Source organism: Leptinotarsa decemlineata, unplaced genomic scaffold, assembly GCF_025532065.1.
Source record: "Leptinotarsa decemlineata unplaced genomic scaffold, Ldec_3_MD MMD2_P_RNA_scaffold_9, whole genome shotgun sequence".
In the NCBI taxonomy this organism is placed as follows: Eukaryota; Metazoa; Arthropoda; class Insecta; order Coleoptera; family Chrysomelidae; genus Leptinotarsa; species Leptinotarsa decemlineata.
The window spans coordinates 17,120,199-17,143,834 of record NW_027412536.1 but is presented as its reverse complement, the minus strand read 5'-3'; the positions used below and the strand labels follow the sequence as shown (position 1 = coordinate 17,143,834).

The following is a 23,636-nucleotide window of genomic DNA, read 5'->3' as shown; positions in this document are numbered from 1 at the left end:
TCGTTAGCACGGAATAAAATATGTATAATTTGATGAATATGTACCTAATACTTCACATAATGTATAACTTTCCATAGGTAAAGGTAAACTCAACAGGTTGAAAGGATCAAAACGGACAGACTCGTGACCACAGGTTTGGCAAGTAACCTGAAATGAAAATCCACTTATTGAAATAAAATATTACGATTTTGAGATGGGAGATATAAAAGTGAATTAATGACGTTGGGAATACTTTCACATTATTTATCTTCAGTATAATAGAAAATTTTTCAAATGATAACATTGTGCTTTTGCTAAGCAAAATTTTAGATAGTTGTCTTAACATGGCAGAGAAAATTAAAAACTCATCTATTTAACAAATTTTAATTATTTATTTCATTTCAATCATTTTCTTTGGGATGAGGTGAGGAGATATCTAATCAAAACGAATTTTATCTATAGAAGTGAGTAATCGGAATTTCAGTAAACAAATATATTTTGCGAGTATGTATATACAAGTAATGGAGAACAATCTGTGACTTGCCCTGAGAGATTTTTGAGAAGCTCTCTCAGGAAAATTATTCCATAGTTATGTCCCAAAACTGGCATCAAGTATAGCTGGGAAGTATCGAGGATAAGGAGGAAAATCGAGGAGTCACTTTAACTATTTACTTCAGTCGATTGGGAAGGGTCTAACACTACAGCTTCAACAGTTTATGGTGTTCACAGAACACTTATTCCAATAATATTGTTTACTATAATGACTGTCCTTTGTTGGATATTTCTCATATTCTTCTAGATGAATAAATCATTGCACTGCAGAATTGGCCTGAGTTGGGAAACGATATAGTTGGCGACAGAAGATATACTATGACTAACTATGAGGAGAGGGGGGAAAAGTTGCAGAACATATGATGATTAATAACACAATAGAATACCGAATCGAAGATGTTTGCAAAGTAATTCATGAGGAAAGGCATGACATATTCGATAGTTTTCCATGAGCGGAAAATGTGATAAAGTACTATTTATTTCTATATACAGTGTGACCCATTTTTAATGGAAACACCCCCCTAAAATTTGAAGTTGTAAACCGATTTTAATAATTTTTTTTTAAATGACAAGTACTAAAAGGTCTACCTTGGGACAAAATTTGACATGTTTATTAAAGTTTCAGGGCATACTACGATATTTTTTTTTTAGTCGAAAATCGGGATTTTTTTATTAGCGATTTTTTTATTGAAAAAATCACTACGCCACTGGATTCAGAGTCCTCTAAACAGGTGTGACCAAAATTTCATGAAAATATTCATTATTAACAAAGTTATGACAACTCAAAAATTCGAAAACTCACACAGCTAACAGTTACAAAAAACACCCTATATCAACAGATATAGCCATGAGAATATTTTTTTTATGATTTCAACAATAAAGTGCCGCCAGATGAAAAAAAAAAAACAAATAGCGTAAATATTTTTAATGAAAATAACGGAATTACATTCAAGTTTTCACGCAAATTAACACCAAGACCTAATATTTCAATTTAAATCTTAGTTGCCATGGAAATGATATTACAGTTTCACACTTGTGAAAGATTTAAGTGTACTATTGTCAACAATATTCACCTTACAGTTCTTCGAATTATTTTGTGTCATGGCTGCAAGATTGAGCGTAAGAGAGAAAATTTAAATTGTACGCCTTTCGGGAGTTGACGTTAGAAGTGCTAGAGAGGTTTGTAGATAGATTATTTAATGAGAGACATCCAGATCGTCCTAGTATTAGCTGCGGTACAGTAAATAAAATAAATAAAATATTCAATGAAACTGGTGCAGTATCAAAAATGATGTTAAAAAGTAATCCTGTACAAAGACGAAACAGGAATGATCAAATCATTTTAGATTAATTCGAAAATAATCCTAATGCCAGTATAAGGAATGCCACTTTAGATTTGAATATTCCACGAGAAACTATTCGGAGATGTCTTAAGGCGAAGAATATTAAATCTTTCAAGCCAAAATTTTTACACACACTTCAAGAAGGCGACGAAGCAAGGGGAATATTTAAACAATAGAAATTTCCTAAAAAATATTTTATACACCGACAAAGCCACTTTCACTACAAATGGAGTAGTGTCATCACAGAATTGTCGCTATTGGGCAGCGGATAATCGTAACTGGGTAATAAACTGTAAAAGCCAGTATTCCCAAAAAATCAACGTCTGGTGTGGGATATTGAACGAACGAATTATTGGTCCTTTCTTCGGCCACCCAGATCTCCAGACCTCACAGTTTTGGACTTTTTTCTCTGGGGACTTCTCACACAAAAGGTTTACAAAAACCGCTCAAGAGATAGAAATGAACTTTGTGCAAGAATTCGACAGGTTTGTGCAGATATTAGCCCTCAAGAATTAAGGAACGTATTCAGAAACATTTGTAAGCGCTACGACACATGTATCGAAATACCTGGTGGATTAGTAGAGGCTACTGGAATATGAGTTAGAATTAATTGTTGCACTGAATCGAAACATTTCAATAATTAGTTATTAGTTACGTTTATTAAAATTTTTTGCTACATTGTTAGTTGAATTATATGAATGTAATTCCGTTATTTTCATTAAAAATATTTACGCTATTTGTTTTTTTTTCCTTTGGCGGCACTTTATTGTTGAAATCATAAAAAAAATGATATATTGTGACTGTTAGCTGTGTGAGTTTTCGAATTTTTGAGTTGTCATAACTTTGTTAATAATGAATATTTATTCACACCTATTTAGAGGCACTCTGAATCCAGTGGCGTAGTGATTTTTTTTAATAAAAAAATCGCTAATAAAAAATCCCGATTTTCGACTAAGAAAAAATATCGTAGTATGCCCTGAAACTTTAATAAACATTTCAAATTTTGTCCCAAGGTAGACCTTTTAGTACTTGACATTTAAAAAAAAATTAATAAAATCGGTGTACAACTTCAAATTTTAGGGGGGGTGTTTCTATTAAAAATGAGTCACATTGTATAACAACTCAAACTCATTAAAGCTCATTACAAATGAGGTAGCCTCATTTCCAAAAGCCCAATGTACTATGTATTTATTTCTGTGAATAAAATAGATTACATTTCAATTTCTTCACTGTGAATTCAGCAGACTGAAACTGTTCAAAGAGTATAACAAAATACCAAGAATAATATTTATTATGAAAACTTACCTTGCTTTTCAGTTGCCCGTAAAATAAATCAGTAATTATAGAATGGTCTCTCGTTAAATGTTGTTGCCATGCTTCTTCAGCAACCACTTCATCAGGTCTACCTCCACTATCTTTCAATTCTGTGTACTGCTTTTTGGCCACTCTATTCAGATCTTCATGTAATGAATCTAGCAACCATGCTAGGAGTTCCTACAATCAATATATATGTTTCACATTAAATTGATTTCAAAAAAACGGACATTGAGTTATGATTAAAAAAAGTTTAAAAAAATGAAAGGAATAATGAAAGAAATCTCAAAAACGTTCTAATCATATCAAATAACAGGTTAAGTGCCATGTGATTTTCACAAAACTCAAGTCTTTGTCATGCAGTAATTAACTTCCTAATTTTTTTCACTTGTTTGTTTACTAATTTTTGCTTTTCTTCTCTTTGTACTTTTATTATTTTTATGATTTCTGAAAAAGCATATGTTTGTTATTTATATTAATTTATGGATTCACGAATAGTCTTATACCAGCATAAGTGCTGTTTGAGTTTTTATGCTATAATATAAAACATTTTAAATGAATGGGATTTTCATTTTTTAAATTTCTGTTTTCCGCTAAAACGAAATCGAAAACCTGACATCAGTTTTCTAGAGCACAGGGTCCTAGCAGACACCGATATCTATTGAAAATATCCTAAATGTGTTCACCGGGCGGAAACAGATCAAATAGTTTCTTGGTGTTGGTCACAAGTGACACCATGGCCCAGTTGGTAAATACAATGGCATACAACCAGTGCGGTCTATGGCACTGAATCAGTTAAATTAATTTTCTAGCCCCCCAAATTCATAAATTGAGATATGATTTAATAACAAGTATAAATTACTTTATTGTGAATGAATCAGATATTAAACTATGAAAATTCATGGATAACAAGGGGTATAAAAAAATCTATGTTAGCAACGCTTAATTGGTTCTCAGTCGAAAAAAGAATGTATTATTTCACAATGATTTTTGTATATAAAATATTGAATAACCTGGCTCCTGTTTACTTTCATACATTTATAATATTGAATAGAGACATTCACACTTATAACACTCGGGGTAAAAATGACATTCACATTAGCAGCACTGCTTATCGCAGTACTATGAACTCTTTATTTTTCTAAGGTTTCCAAGAATTTAATAAACTACCAGACTTTATTAAAACATCATCATCGTTGAATTTGTTTAAAAAAACAATTGAAAGAACTTATTAAGATGAAATAGATATCGTACTGAAAGCAATTCTTGTAATTTTTGTAATTCTACTAATTCTATTTTTAAAATTGTGATTTTCGTATATTATTGTTGCATTGTATTTCTTTTTTTGTGTTTGTCTAATGTTGTATATATACACCGTTGATTTAATTGGGATATATATGTATATTAGGGTTACCTATTTTTAAATAAAGGTCTATCTATCTATCTTGCTCTAGAAAACGCTCATTATTCAAAAAGAAGACACTAGGGCTGATAAGGACTCAGTATTTTAAAAAGTATTGTTTGCAGCTGCTAAAAAAATGTCCAACACTGAATATATAATGAAAGCCGAAAATAAAACCAAAGCTACATGGTCATTAATCAAAAAAATAACAAAACCCAACTACCACAAAAACAATATTCTAGAAGTTTTGAAAAAAATATAAAGATTCAAAAACCATAGTAAATCAAATCATTAAGTATTTTAGTGAAGCTTGCCCTGACCTAAATAAACCAGATATCCCAGATTATACAAAAATAAAAGAATGTGATGATGCTTTTTTCTTTGAACCTACCACTCCACTTGAAATAATAGAATGTATTAGACAACTAAAAAATAAAAAATCTGTTGATGAAGATCAGATTCCTATGTGTCTATTGAAAGAAGCAGCAGAGATCATAGCGTATCTTTTGACTTATATTATAAATTTATGTTTCTCAGAAGCAGTATTTCCAGAAGTACTGAAAGTGGCACCTATTAAAGCTATATTAGAAAAAGGAAACAGAGATGAAGAAAGTAACTATAGACCTATATCATTATTGCCAAATCCCAGTAAAATTTTTGAAAAGCTCATGAACAAACATTTACTTAAGTTTTCAGATGATAATGTGTTGTTAGCAAAAGAACAAAATGGATTCCGTAAAGGAATACAAGCAATATATCAAGCCATTGAAAACATTTTACATCATTTGAATAAAAATGATTGTATTGTAACTTTGTGTATTGACCTGTCGAAAGCATTTGACAGTGTCAGCCATGAAAATTTATGCAACAAACTTGATAAATATGGAATCGAAGGCACATCTTTGGACTTAATCAAATCCTATTCGACAAACAGAACCCAACATTTGATTGAAAATGACATCTCGGGGATAATTAAATCAGAATCAATTATGATTTAAAAAAAAAGGTGTGCCACAGGGATCCATCCTAGGCCCATTGAAATACCAAATGTAGTTAATGAAGATATTGTATTACATGCTGATGATATATCGGTCATTGTAAAAAAAAAGAACTCTCAGTTGGTCATGACAAAGACAACAAATGTGCTAGATGTATTAAACAATTTCCTCACAGCAAATGACCTACTACTTAACATTGACAAAACTCAAATAATTCAATTCGAAAATATATCCTTGCCAGAGTTGAATACCTTTGAATATAATAATCAAAATATAAACATATGCAATCAGGTAAAATTTTTGTGACTCTTGATAGATAAGAGACTGGACTGGAAAATCACATAGACTACTTATCAAAAAATATGGCAAAATATTGCTATGCATTGAAAATACTGTCAGAAGATGTCTCAAACGAAGCTGCCCTCTCTGCATACCATGCTTATATTCAATCTAGGATAAAATATGGAATTATATTCTGGGGAAACTGTTGATATCTCTAGGATACTCATACTACAAAAAAAATGTATTAAGTATATCTATAAGATGAAAAAAACGATAGCTGCAGAGGAGCTTTTATTAGGAGCAAAATTTTAACTTTGATAAATCTCTATATATATGAAGCAGTAGTATTTGTAACAGAAAATGAATCAGAACTTTTCATTAACTGTGAAAAGGATCAGTTATACAACACCAGAACAAAGCATGATCTTAAAAATGAGAAATGCAACTATACATATATACAGAGAAGAGAAATGTCAAATATAGCGTTATAAACATTTACAATAAATTTCCAGTCACTCTAAGAAATCTTCCAATTTCAACAATGAAATATCGTTTGAAGAACTACCTCGTAGAAAAATCTTATTATAGCTTGCAGGAATTCTTAAATAATAGTATGGTAGTTATATGAATGTTATTTACATATGCCTGATTTCATATATATATTTTTTGTCCTAAAACTACTCGTGTGATAATATTGATTATGTATGTAAAGCTTTAATTTGTTATTTAGTTGTTATTTATTACTGACATGTTCCATACTCCTTGGAGTTTATATATGTATATTATATGTAACCAGAGCGAATAAAGATCTATCTATCTATCTAATATTTTGGAGAAATATTTATACCTGTGAATCATGCTGACCTCCTCCTCCCAAATGAGGAGCATGTTTAGTTAGGCAGTATCTAAGCTTAAGAGGAGCTACGCTTCTAGTAGATCCTGCCCACAATTCACGGCAAAGTTCAGCATACCTCCTAGCTACCGCGCCTTTTGTACCATGAGGATTAGAGCTGTTCAGTTCGGAGAGTTGGTTATCTCTCTGAAAATACAAGGTCAATGGTCTTGTATTTGAAACTGCTTGCAGAGCAGCATTCATAAAGCAAGTATTGCCTAGATTGTGCAGACCCGTGGCTCCTGAAAATTATATAATCACAAGTTACAGCATAGTTGGTAAACACCCAATTAAAATTATCTCACCGGGTGGCAAACAGATGGTGGGCCTCCTTTCAACGCTTAGGCTTATATCATGACCTCCACTTGCTACCAGCTGCCCCAACTCTTCAGGCCATGTCAAGTCTTTGTTCCTAACCTCTAATAGTATCTGTTCCGCATCTACTATACCTAAATCTTGCAAGGTTGCGTTATCGTCATCTAATAAACTTGTTGAATGTTCTTTCAAGAGCCACAAGCGTGCGTCCTCTGGCCTTAGATTTAGGCGATGACAAAGGAAGTCTGTAACTTGTTGAATGGTTGCTAAACGAGAGAAGGCAGCAGTGTGTGCAAGGTATCTTCTTGTACCTACATTTACATTTGGTGTGATACCAGCTGTGCTGAGAGCAGCAGCTCCATAACTGAAAATTGAAATAAGGTCTTACAGTTATGCAACATGGTTCATAAATAACATAGCACTTCTCCAAAGTCAAAGTGATGAAAAAATAACATCAATATCCGATATTTAGAACCCCCCCTACAAGCTTCTATTCAACATGATTTGTATGTATGTATATATATTCCTTCAACTCTCTGCGCGGCATTGGCTGGGTTAGTTGTTGTTTTTTCCGTTGGGTATCTGCCACACGTACCGACAAAGTCGTAGGTTTACATGATAGGAAAGGGGGCAATCTTGAACATGTTATAATGCACCTCTCCGGAATATTAATAATTATTCTGACTCCCACCCCGGATAATGCTTGTGGAGTTGTTTCCTGGCTGTCTGCAGGTGCGCAGTGGACATTCCACTGAATCAACTGCAGAGATATTCCATGACTAGCTGGAATTATGTTTGTTTGATCGTGATACTCAGACGGTTCACACCGTTCTGAAGAGACCATGCCCGATACTGATGATAGGGCAAACATCCCGAAAAAGGTCTATCAGTTAGTCGGATCGACCAACCGAAATTAATTTCTGCTTTTCATTGTGGGAAATAACTTGCAACGAATCTTCCAAGTCGAAGACGTTGCACAGGTGCCTGATGGATTTACTTCAACTCTCTGCGCGGCATTAGATGGATTAGTTGTTGTTTTTTCTGTTGGGTATCTGCCACACGTACCTACAAAGTCGTAGGTCTGCATGAGAGGAAAGGACAACCTTGAGTGTGTCATAAGGCACCTCTCCGGAATATTATTCATTATATATATATTAAAGGTCAAGTTTATTCAACTGGCCTACATAACTATAGGTTACTTTTCAGTTAGGTATTTCAGTCAAATTTCTCCACGGGCTATCTTAGAAGGGTGGGACTCTGTCAAATATCTGTAGTGCACTATTGTATGAAGTAATCCATGGTTGACCAAGCTGCGGTCAGGAAACGGCGTCAAAATGTCAGTGGATATTGTTTACCGGCTCGGCCAGGCTAAGCCGCAACATATTGTAACATAAATGTGTTCGCAACTCAGTGAGCACATATTACAGTGAGGTTATCTTTGACAACACAAAATGGACAATATTTGTATAATAAATATAATACAGTAGGTTCGTTTTGGATTTCCAACACATCGTCATCAATGGGTATTGCATTAACTGTCAACTCAATTGTGAAAATTACATATTAACATCTTCATACAAAAAACAGAAAATAAAAAAAGTGTCGTCACTATTTATAGTATACACAGCCACGGCCATGTCTTTGTCTAGCGAATATCACAGTGTAGCATAAAGTTGAGGTACGGATTGGTCCTGGCTCGGCATAATGTGAAGCATCCTTCAATCAGTAAATTTTGAAAAAAATTAGATTATTATAAATACGAACAAGAATTATACAAACTGCTAAGTGAATCAAATTGAATGAATCTCAAAACAAATACAGTAATGAATAAATATACCTTCCAACAACGCTACTCCACGAAGCTGTAGAAACATTTTGTTGTGGATTATGCCTCAAGATTCTCAAGTTGAGGGGGTAAAGTTCTAATTCAACTTCAGTGTGACCAGGAGGTCTTATAACCTGCCTGGGGAGAGGAAGTGGACCACCATACCACATAGAAAGGGCTTTCCACAGAGAATCCGGAACCAGTTCAAAATCTCGCCTTTGTACCAACGTAATGTCACGTTTCAAGCGACCTCCTAAAAATGTTGCTAATTAATATATGAAATCATACACCTGACTTGACCAAATGTGTAAGAAATATTGTCAGTTATACAAAATATTATTACATGATACTTCTAGAAAATTCTGAATATTTCACTTTTGAGTGTTCGTGTCTGTTTGTATCGATGTAGTTTTGGTTGGATGTTTCATAATTATAATATACATACTTGTTTGTACCCACATCATGATGTGGTTAAATAACGATCTTCCTACCTATTTACGAAGGAATTGGTACTGCATATTTGAGTAAATGTATGAGCTCGATACTTGTACGAGGGTTGCCTTTTATGTTTCGGGATTTGGCAACCCTAGTGTTGCAATCTGGCAACTGACAGCTCTATCGTAAAGTTGGACATTTTTGAGCTTATACGTACTCAGAACGTTTTGACATACACGCGCTATTTGTGTTGTTTACAGTAACTTAAAGGATTCATCTCGGCCCAAAAATAGAATTTAATCGTGAACATTTTCGTGCGATTATTTTTCACAACTTTCGACGTGGATTAGATAGATAGATAGATACTTTATTCATGTTGTTACACAAAAGTGTTTATACATACGTCACATAAAACAGTTACAACAGAAAGTAAAAATATGAAAATTACAGCGAATAATTAGGTTATTTAAAATCCATTATAATCAACACCATTTGTCAGACAATAAAAACATATTCAAACACAAATATGTATAGCTTTGTATACTTCATAAATACATAAATTCAGTTACTTGATTACAAATAGGGTATCGGATATGAAAAGTAATTGAAATACTCTTCAAAGGAGTAGAAACATTCCTCGATCAGAATACTCTTTACTTTCTTTTTGAAGTTGCTCAAACTCAACGTTTCGTTTTTCAGATTCTTAGGAAGAGCGTTAAAAAATTTTATCGATAGATACAGAGATGATTGTTTGATCTTAGTTGTTCTAGGCTTTGACAGTCTTATATAACTTTTTCCTCTTGTGAAATATTCATGTACCTGCTCATATTTGACGGTATCACCACGAATATTTTTATTTTTTATATAAATCAAACATTCATATATGAAACAAGAGGGAGGTGTAAGTATCTTAAATTTTTTAAATAGTGGTTTGCAATGATCATTATAATCAACCCCTGCCATAATTCTTAGAACTCTTTTCTGCAAGACAAAAATTTTGGCTGTATGACTTGATGCACCCCAAACAACTATAGCAAACGTCATTGCTGCGTGAAATATTGAAAAGTAAGATACCCTGATGAATTCTTCAGTTAGCTTGCCCTTCAATTGTCTAATAATAAAAGTTGCCGTCGATAACCGTTTGGATAAATGGCTTATGTGTGACAAAAAATTTAAACTGACGTCTAGATGCACTCCTAATAACTTAATATCATTATTAGCTATCGTATTGTTCAGTGTGAAAGAGATTCTTTGTGTTTTGTCCAGATTTAATGTCAGATAGTTGCTTTTGTTCCATATTTTCAGTAATTCTTCAGATTCCATTATATTTTGTTTGACAATACATTTGTCCCTGTTACAATGTATGATGGAGACATCGTCAGCATAACTAGTTACATGTATATTAGTTGGTTTGGACAAATTGAACATCATATCATTAACATAGATTATAGTTAGATTAACTCAGCAACAGTGCATGGATGAACTTAATTCAATTTTTGGCGATGAAGCTCCATCAAGGACTAGTGTTTATCGATGGTATGGTGAATTAAATCGTGGTCAAAGTTCACTCCCAGATTAATTTCGTGAAGGTCAACCAATAACAGTTGTTATTCCGAAAACCATTGATGCTGTGCACGAACTAATATTACAAGATCGTCATGTGACCTATCGTGAGATTGAGACAACCTTAGGCATTAGTGGGACCAGCATACATTCAATATTGCATAAATATTTGATTGTCCAAAAAATTTGTTTGCGTTGAATGCCACACAATTTGTCAATCGCTCCAAAAAAGGCTCATGTCGATTGGTCGCAGGAAATACTCAAAAAATACGATCGCGGTGCTTCGAAACACGTCTATGATATCGTGACAGGTGAGGAATCGTGGATTTACGCATATGAGCCCGGAAGTAAACAGCAGTCGACTGTATGAGTGTTTCAAGATAAGCCAAATCTAACAAAAGTTATTCGCGCAAGAAGCACTTCCAAGCAAATGGTCGCATGTTTTTTCGGAAAAACTGAACATGTCGCAACCGTATCAATAGAAAAACGCAGAACAGTTAATTCTGAGTGGTACACAACCATTTGTTTGCCAGTTGTCTTCCAAAAAATCAGGAAAACTAATCGCCGAAGACGGATCACTCTTCATCACGACAATGCGAGCTCTCACACAACGGCTCATTCAACTGCATTTTTGAGCAACCAAAACATCGATTTGATGAGTCATCCGCCGTATAGTCCTGACTTGGCACCGAATGACTTCTTTTTATTCCCGCACGTAAAAAACAAACTGAGAGGTCAACGTTTTTCGACACCTGAAGAAGCGGCTGCTGCATTCAGAACACATGTTTTGGAGATACCTCAATCAGAGTGGAAAAGTGGAAAAGTGCTTCGACAATTGGTTCAAACGAATGCAAAAGTGTATAGATCTTCATGGGGAATATTTTGAAAAACAATCTTCTCTAATCCCGAAATATAAAAGGCAATCCTCATATTCAAAAATGAAGGGTACTTGGTAGCAGTATTTTAGTGATTTGAAAATATATGGAGTACTGCTACTAAATACCTGAGTACTTTCATTAAGTACCTTTAAGAGCTCTGTTTCTGTGCAAGTATCTGAGGGTATCTATCCAAAGGCATAAACTATGAGAGTGATGGAAAGTTATTTGTGGAAATTTTGGTGGTTCGCTTCATGTTTCATTTGATAACAAACACAGAAAACTCAAACTAGTATCAAAAGCTTTCAAACAAACACCAAGTAGATTTTTACTTGAGACAAATGTGTTACTTACCTTCCCCAGTCAGTGTTTGCACTTTGCACATGGGTTCTGCTACTAGACTAGAATTATCTATTGGGCCTGGTTGACCTAAACTCCTTTTGGGTCCTGTACCAGAACTGCTCGATACACCAGAGCTAGAAGCAATGCTGCAACTGTAAAATTATGAAATAAAAACATTCTTTCCGTCGCGATTTTAAGAACATCCAAACGCTACTGACTCAATATAAACCAAAATTACCTGTCCCCTCTGCTAAGAAGATCTCCCATAGATTCCATGCTGTTGGAATTGAATTCGTTTGAAGTCGAAGTATAGTCAGTGGTATTGCTTATGAGACTTTCGTCACAAACAATACCTTCTTCAATAGGTATTCTAGGATCGCAACGGCAATTGCAAAAGTCCAAGTTGTTTCGAGGGGCAGATGTATAGTTCAACCACTGTTGCCACCAATCCGAAGAGATAAGATACCAAAACTGACCCACATGGTAACCACGACGTTCTTCTCGTTCTAGCCAACCCATAACTAATTATAAACAAGAGTTCATTAGAAAAATATGCTGTTTCAGAAAATCTGAAATTATGGACAATTTTCAGTTGTGAAAAATCATTTTCACTAATCTATAGAAATATAGTCCTCCATTTTCCAAGAAGGGCTTATGAATTCATAAATTTTAGATATTTCAATTATTTCGAAATATAATAAAAGTTACTTATTAGCAAATTCCAAACAGCTATTGACCCGAAATCCTTTACATTACATATATTACAGTAGAATCTGTTTACTATGACTCCGTTTATATTATTGACCAACCGCCTATTATGACGTAATTACACAACAAAGTGTGGTTCTCATATAAAATTCATTGTGAAAAAGTCGGATATAGTGACTTTCCTTACAGCGACAAGTCGCTTATTTTTGATAAATCATGTGCGGTTTTAATGACCGACATGATGTAGTTATACCTTCGGTAATGTTCGTTAATTCCCGACGAAACCGACGCGACGTTCGGCACGTGGCTAGTTTTTGTTTTGAATCTCAGTGAGTAATTGGCACTTGAAGGTGATGCTTTGTTTCCTGTAAACTAATAATATCCTGTTAACGAAATGTCATCTCAAATCCGTAAAGCATTTACGATTGAGGAGAAAGATGCAATAATATCCAGATTAGAAAATAGAGAATCAAACTCATCTCTCGCGAAGGAATTTGGTGTGAGTCATTCGACAATCTCAATGATTTCCAAAAACAAAAACCGGATTAAGCAATCGTTCAATTCAAATGTTTTGAAACTGAAGAGGCTTCGAAAATCGCGACAAAAAAAAGTTGATCAAGCATTAATTCAGTGGTTTAAAATCACGAGAAACAAAGGAATACCTGTCAGCGGCCCTATGTTACAGGAAAAGTCAAATGTTTTTGCCGCTCGTTTTGGTATTCTTGACTTGAACTGTTCTGCAAGCTGGATCAGTCCTTTTAAAGTTCGACATAACATTGTGGAGGGAAAAATTGTCGGTGAATCTTCGTCTGTTGATCAAAATTCAACAACAAACTGGTCGACATCTGTGTGGCCTAATCTACGAAGACAATTTTCTGATGATGAGATATTTAATGCTGATGAAACTGGACTGTTTTACAAATTAATGTCGGACAAAACTTGATTCAAAGGTGACAATTGTAGTGGAGGCAAGTTGTCGAAAGATAGAATAACTGTCATGGTAGATGCAAATATGAGCAGCTCAGAGAAAAAGAAATTGCTTGTTATTGGAAATTCACAGAAACCAAGATGTTTTGACAGTGTCAAATCGTTACCTGTCAATTATGCTAACAATCGTAGAGCTTACATGATGCAGAACTTTTTGAAAAATGGCTTCGAGATTGGGATCGTGATTTGGTGAAGAAGAAGATTTTATTGCTGGTTGATAATTGCACAGATTTCCTGATAAAAAAATTAAAATATATTACATACACATGTATCATACTAATTACGTGCAGTTTTTATTTTGATTTTAACATGCTATGTTTCTCTATTAAAATACATAAGTACATACATATTCACATAAAAAAAAGTTTTTTTTATGAAACGCTTTGTATGACGTATTTGTCAATTCCCTTCGATGTCATTATAAACGGATTCCACCTAATTTATGAAAATTAAACCTCACTTCCCTATAAAAATGAAAATCTAGATTTCTGAATTTGTCCATAATGTGATTACTAAACAAGATATTAAAAAAAAATAAACAGCAAATGTTAGATATTTTGAAGCACTACAATTTTAAAATATGCGACATAATATAGGATACTCTACAAAGTCGATGTAAACCTGTTTTACGTGAACATCAAAGTGTAAGGTGTGCACCAACCATCCTGCTGGAATGTTATTAAGTTTTTATTTTCTGAACTGTTGGAAAACATAACAATACAACTGACATGGGACTGTGATCATCTGATTAATAGTAATCAACAGATTTAGGCAGTACAAATTTACTTCTATAAACTTGATCATGCTTTAAAATTTTATCACAAAGGTCTTGAAGATTAAACTTCATCTAAACAAACTTCTCAAAGGCTTATGATACTGCTTCTACTAAACTCAAAGTATATGGCCTTATTGGTATTCTAATTAAATGGACACAGTCTTATTTGACAGGCAAAATCCAATACTTCAAGTATAGAAACAGCATTTCATTACCGATCACTCTTGCTGAGTTCCACAATTCAGGTAATTTATTCAGGTAATTCAGGTAATTTACAGAGAAAATTTTACAAAAAGGGGAAAAAAAGAAGAATGAGGTAATAAACCACTGTGAGTCACCTAAGCAAGCTTGTGATGTGATTCTCACAGCGGTATTACGATATATATATATATATATATATATATATATATATATATATATATATATATATATATATATATATATATAATATTTATATAGTACAGTATTCAAACGTCTAATTTAACTTCTATAACATGTATTACATAGAATGGCGAGATATAGTTAGTAGCAACCCTGTGCAGGTCTAGAGGATTTGTTACAAAATCTACGTTGTTTAGGTCAATATGTATTTAGAAATAGGTCTTTTATTTTTTCATGATTTTGTTCTATAAAGCACTTTAGTTCTTTTTTCAACTTATAGTTCTTAGTGATATTTTTTATATATGGAGGCAACATATTAAAGAGTTTGGGACCGTAGTAACTCATAAATCTTTGAGTATGATTTTTTTTATATAATGGTACCACTGTGTTTCGCTTGGCTTTAGCACGAGTATTGTGAAAGTGTGGTAAAGCTGGTAATTGAGATTTCATCATTCATAGTAAGCAATGGTAGGTATATAGTTTTCTTACATCAAATAATCCTGTCTCCCTATAAATTGCTTCCGTGGAGTACCTCTTGTTTTTCTTAAGTAATATTTTTAATAACGTATTTTGCATGACCTGTAGGTTATGTAGATAAGTTTTGCTCAAGCCTCCCCATGCTGTAATGCAGTATCTAATAATTGATTCTGCTAAGGAATCGTATATTATTAATAAAAGTTTATTATTTAGTACATTCCTCAGTTGGTAGAATTTATACATGAGCTTTCTAAATTTTTTAACGGTATAGTCAATGTGTCTATCCCAACGCAAATATTGATCCAGCATTACACCAAGATACTTTATGTAGCATGTTTTTTGTATGGTAGGACAGGAGCAACCAGGAAAATGATCACACTGAAATTTATGAATCACAATTTTATCACAGACTGGTTGGTCTTTTGAAGTTGTAGTGAATGCCACAAATTTAGTTTTACTGATATTCAGACTGAGACGGCTAGCATTTAGCCAGCAATATAGAATTTTTAAACTATTTTCTGCTGTTTCATAGACTGCATCCCATGTGTCACCAACAAAAAGTAGTGCCGTGTCATCAGCATAAGAAGTTATTTGTGCTTCAATATTTTCAATTTTAAATATGTTATTGATGTATATTAAAAAAAGTATGGGTCCAATCACTGTTCCCTGAGGGACGCCAATGGTAACGGGTAGTGGATTACTAAATGAGTCGTTAATTTTTACTATTTGGTTTCTACCTGAAAGATAATTTGAGAATAACTTTAATGCGATACCTCGAACTCCTATTTCTTCTAATCTATCTAACAAAATGTTGTGGTTGACAGTATCGAAAGCTTTCGCGAGGTCTAAAAATACTGCGATACTCTTTTTGTTCTGGTTACAACTTTCTATTATATCACCAACCAAGAGGTTAACGGCGTTTTCAGTAGATAAGTTCTCGCGAAACCCGAATTGTCCTGAAGATACAATATTATGTTTTTCAATAAACTGTATAAGTCTACTTTTTAAACATTTTTCAAAAATTTTTGCGAAATTATTTATAATAGTTATTGGCCTATAGTTAGTTGCAAGTTTTTTGTCACCACTTTTGAAAATTGGTACAGTAGTGGATTGTTTAAACAAATCAGGAATTGAACCTTCCATGAAACATAAGTTAATTATGTGGCAAAGCGGATCTAAGAAGAAAGTGTGAAATTGTTCACGTCAACTGTAATTCCATCAGGTCCAGCAGAAGTGTTGGTTTTTAAGCTAGATACAGTTATAGTAATTTCATTTTTTGTTACCGGATGAAGAAATAATGATGTTTTCAAGTGAGGTTTATTTCTGTTGGAAATTTCGGGGGGTTTGGATGTATCAATGTGACTGGCCATAGCGGTTCCAATGTTTGCAAAAAAATTGTTGAAGTAATTAGCCTTTTGGGTATCAGATGTGAATTTTTTCCCCTTGTCATTTACAATATCATATTTCCTATTTTTGGATAAATTGTCTACATTATTGCTAATTTGATTAATTTGTTGCCAAATTTTCTTATAATTATTTTGAGCTTCCTCTATTTTATTTTTATAAAATTCGTTTTTTGTGTCTTTGATGAGTTTATTGAGTAAATTCCGATAGTTTACATATTCTTGCTTAGTTTCTTCAGTGATCGATTTGTTGTATTTTCGCTTTAGATAGTCCCTGTGCCTTATAGATTTTAGTAGACCTTGAGTCATCCAAGGCTTGAGTTTAACTAAATATTTTTTGGAGATCTGTTTCGTTTCAGTGCTCTCTGATATTATCTTTAAAGTTTTTGCAATGAAGATTTCGTAAGCAGCATTAGAATTATTACATTGAACAACTTGATCCCAGTTAGATTTTGCCAACAGTTCTCCTAATTTTTTTTTGTTCAGAAAGCTCCGAATCTTTATATCATTCTTATTTTCTTTGTTGCCTTTAAAAGGCTCACAAGGCTCACATATTGGCATACTTCCAACATTTTGTGAATGATTTGAAATTATTCAAAATCATCACTTCAAATGACTTGTTGACATATCTTCTCATGCACCGACAATGTTCGGTTTTGTCAATAGTGCCTTACTTATTATTTACTTTTGCAAGATCAATTCTTGAATATTATTCAATAATATACCCAAATTACATTACTGATATCGACTCCCTTAAAAAAACGCAACTGTAACACTCGCCCTTAATCCATACATCGATACACCTATATTTAGTAGATCAGGCATACTTGGAAATTGAATTTTTATGACCAAATACTAAGATTTGTCTCCTCCAGTTTCAAGTACATGAATACCATAGCGAATAGTGGACAGGATATTTGCGACCTGTTTTCAACTTAGTTTCAAAGTGTGTACACACCAGAAACAAACGACTTTAATTATAATAGTTCACAATCAAATAATGCTAATAACGAACTACATTACATTCAATTTACAGAAAATGAGGTAGAAAATGGATTGAAAGGGCTGGATAATAAGTGAACCATTGTAATGATTTCAGTTTTGTAGGCCTTCTTATATTTTTTAATTTTTCAGTTTCATTTTTAATTTTTGTAGTTTCCGTCTATTTCTCTGCCAAAAAAACTATTTTTTCAACAGAAATTGAACATTTTTCAAGTTGATCTTCATATTGTTTCTGTTGAGACTATTCAAAATGATTTTGTTAAATTTGCACTTTCTTCATAGATATATCCTCCACACATTATGTCATCAATAAAGACCACAAAGTTTTCAATTGAAGTCATCTAGTATTTTTTGCATGATGAATTGAAACTTAGCACTTGATTTCATAGTACCTTCAGTAACAAAAGCTGTAAACTTCCAGGAATCTTCAGAAATTATAATGTTCCAAAATCCATCTTTCAAATAAGTTTTTGTGAAAAACTTACAACCGCCAAATTTATTAAGAATTTCATCAGTTCTTGAAAATGGAAACGGGTCTAATACTGTTTCATTGTTGATTTTTCTGTAGTCTATACAGAACCTGAATGTTCCATCGTTTTTTGTAGTCAATACACAGGTGAATCACATGGTGAAATAGATTTAACTATTATACTTTATTCTAACATTTCTTTTATTTTGTTACTAATCCACATTCGCTCAATAGAAGAATATCTGAATAGTTTCAATCTTATGATTTGTGGATTTGGCTTCAATTCAAAATGAACCTCAAATGGTAATAATTTTTTATCTGAATGATCAACTATAGAAGGGAAATGTTTCAAAATTTAGTCCTCATCTATTCTTTCACTTCTATTTGGTGAATTTCTTCTCAAAATTTGCAATTTATGTGTGGTATGTTTCCAATTATTAATTCAAAATGTAAATTATTCACTACTGCAGCAAAGTTTCCAAATATTTTCCGTCAATAGAACTGTTTTATAGTTTTCTTCGAATTCACTTGAAAAAAATAGAATAATTGGTATAAATTTCAACTTCATTTATTTGTTGATGTAAATCACAATAATTATTATAATAAGAACTTCCTTTATATTTATTCACTTTTCTTTCTTGGTATTGTTTCCCATTTATTTTGTTCTGCATTTCTCTTGCTTCACGTTTATTTTTGTAATCTCTTGTATCAAAATTCAAATTTCTCAACACATGAATCAAATCTTCATTATCAGTTATGATTTTACTCAATTGACTTTGAATATGATACAGTAAACCCAAAATAATTAAAAGCGTTATTCGACTCTTCACACGAATTCTCATCTGGCCATTATACTAATCCTTATGTTTCATAGTAAAACTCAAGTATTTCACTATTAGTGTATTTGCAAAAACTATTTTTCCATTCTATCGAAAAATTCTGACTATTGGACTTGCGAATGCATCTGTCTTCATACTATTTTAGTGCAATACCTTGAAGGTTAAACCATAAATCATTTATTTTATCAAAGTGAGATTCCCACTTGTTCAAACAGCACAACCATTAATAAGATTTCATCCAAGCATTGTGATTTTCATTTTCTCCTGAGAAAAACGTATTTTCATTGGTTCCGAGATTCTGCTGGTAGCAAATGTCATCAATTTTGACATGCGATTGTCAAGTTCATTTTCACCAATGCAAATTACATTTTGATCACCTCCATTTGGAATTTCCTTTTCATAATTGACCTGAACGACTTCTGGAATTTCTTTTCTGGTCGACTGCACCATTTGTAAATAATTATCGAGATTATTTTCCAGTTACTATATTTCCAACTTTTTCTATATGGGTATTCTACTCTACTCTACTTTATCAACCACCATTTTCTAGGATATCTCAAAATACCATATATATATAGGGGATACAATCAATATCACCTGATGGTCATTCGTCTACATGGTTCACTTATTTTTTTCTCTGTATAATTAAGTGGACTGAAGTAAGCTTTGATCGCAACTAAATTTCAGGGTGCCTATATTTATCTTACATCAAAACCTCACATTTGATTATAGCACAGTAAGAACAATTCTTTTAATGAAGTCTATAATAAAATCAACGTGTGACATATACATTGTGCTATTAATAATTGCTGAATCAATCAAGTAAAAGTAATTACAAAATCTTGAATACTTGTCATTACTATTGTTATTATTGCTAATAAAATTTCATTTATTATCCATTTTCTTCCCTTTCGTTCATTTCTTTTTCAAATCTTTCTGAATTACTGTTTTGATTATTACTGCTACCATTTTATTTACTGTACTGATCTTTTGTTTTATGTTTATGTTTGAATGGGTTAATCATATTACAGACATTAAACGATTTATTTATTAAAATAATTATTCTTATGGAAAAGTTTTTGAACAAAATATTTATTTAATCTGTTTTGCTAAATCACCATGGACGGATATAGCATTCAACAACATATGCAAATAATAAAAATGTTTTTATCAAAATGGGGGTTCTGATCGGGCAACATACCGCGCGCTTAGCCCATTTTACAGTCGCCATGATCGTTCTACCGAGAAGACTATTGGCAATGTGGTGAATAAATTTGAGTCGACTGGTTCAGTAAACGATCGACCAACACCCGTACGTCAACGAAACGTAATATCTGCCAGAAACATTGCCGCTGTATGTGATAATATGCAGGAAAATCCGAGGTAGTCGATTTCTCTTCACCTTCCGCAGACCACAACTTGGCGAATTTTGCGTCGCAACTTGGGCCTGAACCTGTACAAAATTCAACTGCCAAAGGAACTGATGCTAAACGACCATACACAACGATATGTGTTTGCTGAATAGGCTGTGAAGCAGTTGGCAACTAACCCTAATTTTCATTGAAAAATCATCCTCAGCGATGAGGCCCATTTCTGAATGTATGGGTATGTGAACAAACAAAATTTTCGAATTTGGAACGATACCAATCCACATGAGATCCACGAGCGTCCAATGCATTCCGAAAAAGTCACTATTTGTTGTGGATTTTGGGCTGGTGGCGTCACCAGTTAATATTTTTTTTGAGAACGACGTTAGCCGTGCCGTCACTGTCAATGGCGAGCACTATACGTCGATGATTACCAACTTCTTTTGGCCTGAATTGGATGACCTGGACAACAACAACATGTGGTTTCAACAGGACGGCGCTAGGTTCTACACAGCTTATGCCACATTGGATATTTTATACGAGCGACTTGAGGGTATGATCATTTCATGTGGAGTGATGTGTACTGGCCATTGAGATCATGTGATTTGACCCGTTAGACTTTTTCTTTCGGGATTTTCTCAAGTCGTAGGTGTATGCAAATAAGCCACAAATCACAGCGATCCTCAAAGCCAACATAACCCATGCTATCGGTCAAATACAGCCTGCAATGCACCAGAGTCATATAAAATTGGACGTTTCGGATACGATCCACCCACAAAAGCCGTGGCGGAAATTTGAACGATGTTTTACAACACATAAATAACATGTGTAGTAACCTTAGTAAGACGGTTTTTGCTATCAGAAGAATAAAAAAAAATAGTAAATCAAAGTGCGGCACTTGCAACATATCATTCTCTATTTCATTCAGTACTTAGGTATGGTATAATTAATTGGAATAATGCATCAGAGGTACATCATAATAGAATATTTGTCATTCAAAAATCTGCAGTAAGAAGCATAATATCTGCCAATTATGATGAAAAGTGTCGACCAATATTTGTAAAACTTAAAATAATGCTTCTTGTTCAACACAACTTGTTGATTGAAGTTGCTCACAAGGATATACACCAACATGATACAAGAAATAATCAAACCTTGTTCCTACAGCTAATAGGTTGAAAATAACAGATAATATAGGAATTAAGCTATACAATGCCTTATCTGCCGAATTTCGTAACTTGCCATTTAGAAGATTCAAAAACTTATTGAAGAAAATATTAACCAAACATACTTTATATGAAATTGATCAATGTTTCGAAGTTATCCAAGAAGAAAAAGACACTTTTGTGGTCACCTCCCGAACTTTTACTCAACTTTGAATATATAATACGTTAGCTATGTGTTTATAATTTGTAAAAGCTCATGGCTTTACATTTTAGTCAAGTCTTATAAGATTGGAATTTTATCTTGTTAACTTGTTTTTTTTTGTAAATCTAATTTATCTACAAGCATTTTTAAAAACTATATTGACAAATCTTACCCTCTCAAACCTATTTTAGAAATTGTATTGACGTGTCTAAAAACTGTGTGTTTCTTGAGACTAATAAATATTATTATTATTATATTATTATCGAAAGGCCTTTCAAACGAATAAAAAATGTCAATGATATCTCCACCACACACTTTGTTTTATTCAAATTAAAAAATAGGAAGCGCCTAATAAATGACCCTATATAAATCGAAAGCAGATTTCACTACACTTCAAAATAATCATCAATACTACTGCAATTATATTAGATGAATGCTCAGACTAAATGAATAGAATTCATATGAAATCATATACAGAAATATTTTTGTTATTTTGAAAAAAATCCTACCTATTTCGTATTCATTATGTCGACAATGTGGTCTTAGTCCCAGAGAAACATGGCAAACTTGAAAAAGCAATTCCAACAATGGTGCAATCAAACTGTTATTCTCAACACTCCAAACCAAATAATCCTCCAGTGTCAGTCCTCCCTTCATGTCCAATTTGTCTTTCAAGCCCTCTAAAGTAGAATGGTGAGTTTTCACCATTTCAGTTCCTAAATTTCCTGGCAACTGCTGTTCTGTTGCATTTTCTTTTGATGAATCACGCCTTTGTAGAGCTTCATGGAAAATCTGGGTGGAATATGACAACTTGTTTTCATTGGCAATGAAGAGGAGAGTTTGTGTCATATGTTGGACCTCTTCGAAATTCAAGTAACAGTCTCGGTCCATATCGAATATTTTGAAACAAACTGAAGAAAAAATTAATTTAATTTATTATTCTATTGATAATGCATAATATCAATTCATAATTCCTAGACATTGCCTACACTAGTGTCAAGAGAACATCATTTCAAATCATAATGCATAATCCTGAAGTTTTAACTTCAATTATTATGCATAAACATTAGGCAAAAATTGTAGGTTTTTTTTGGAATCATCAATTATGAGTTTGGAGTAATTTATGGTTGCAATACTATTTCTATGGTTATACTGAACCAAGAAAATGAAGACAACTCTAATGGATCAAAAGACTATCCTCTTTTGAACCATTAAATTTAAAACCTCATAGTTCATTTTAGTTTTCTCTAGATGTGATTCAATTTATGCGTATGTTTTATGATGTATCAGGGTTGTTCAAAAAATAAGGTGAATGTTCAAATTTCGCGGGCTACGTACATTCAATTGGCGATTTTTCAAATTTTTTTGTTGGTACACTCGTCTCGAACATATTTTCACAGTTTCAGCACGTTTAATTTGTTGGTGAGAGGCATAAAAATTATAAGTGTTCTGCGTGTTCGGAGATTTTCTGCTATTGAAAAAAATGGATCAGAAAATTTGCAGAAAAATGTTTACAAGTGGTACAAGCTTTTCACAGAAGGTTGAGAAGATTTGAATAACAATGCCGAATAACAAAGTAACGAAAATTGTTATGTAGAATCATGAAATCACTACTCGAGAAGTTGGTTAGGATTTCGGCATATCGGTTGGCTCATGCCATGAAATTTTGGGGATACAGCGTGTGGCAGCGTACTTTGTTCCAAAACTGCTGAATTTTGACTTAAAAAACCATCGCATGAGCAT

At 33.1% G+C, this 23,636-nt stretch overlaps 1 protein-coding gene across 4 annotated transcripts in view; it reads right to left on the bottom strand.

Moving 5' to 3' along the window:
* Window positions 1-23,636, bottom strand: part of Usp32 (Ubiquitin specific protease 32) — an 87,209-nt gene that overhangs the window by 27,483 nt on the left and 36,090 nt on the right. For 3 of the 4 annotated variants that reach the window (XM_074170739.1, XM_074170741.1, XM_074170742.1), the window contains exons 6-13: window positions 22,403-22,804; window positions 12,356-12,638; window positions 12,130-12,269; window positions 8,915-9,155; window positions 7,068-7,441; window positions 6,718-7,004; window positions 3,180-3,368; window positions 45-147 (exon numbers count right to left, since the gene is read on the bottom strand). In XM_074170739.1, the coding sequence (XP_074026840.1) occupies window positions 45-147; window positions 3,180-3,368; window positions 6,718-7,004; window positions 7,068-7,441; window positions 8,915-9,155; window positions 12,130-12,269; window positions 12,356-12,638; window positions 22,403-22,804 (2,019 nt within the window). The remainder of the gene's footprint in view (window positions 1-44; window positions 148-3,179; window positions 3,369-6,717; window positions 7,005-7,067; window positions 7,442-8,914; window positions 9,156-12,129; window positions 12,270-12,355; window positions 12,639-22,402; window positions 22,805-23,636) is intronic. The other variant, XM_074170740.1, reaches the window with a different exon arrangement.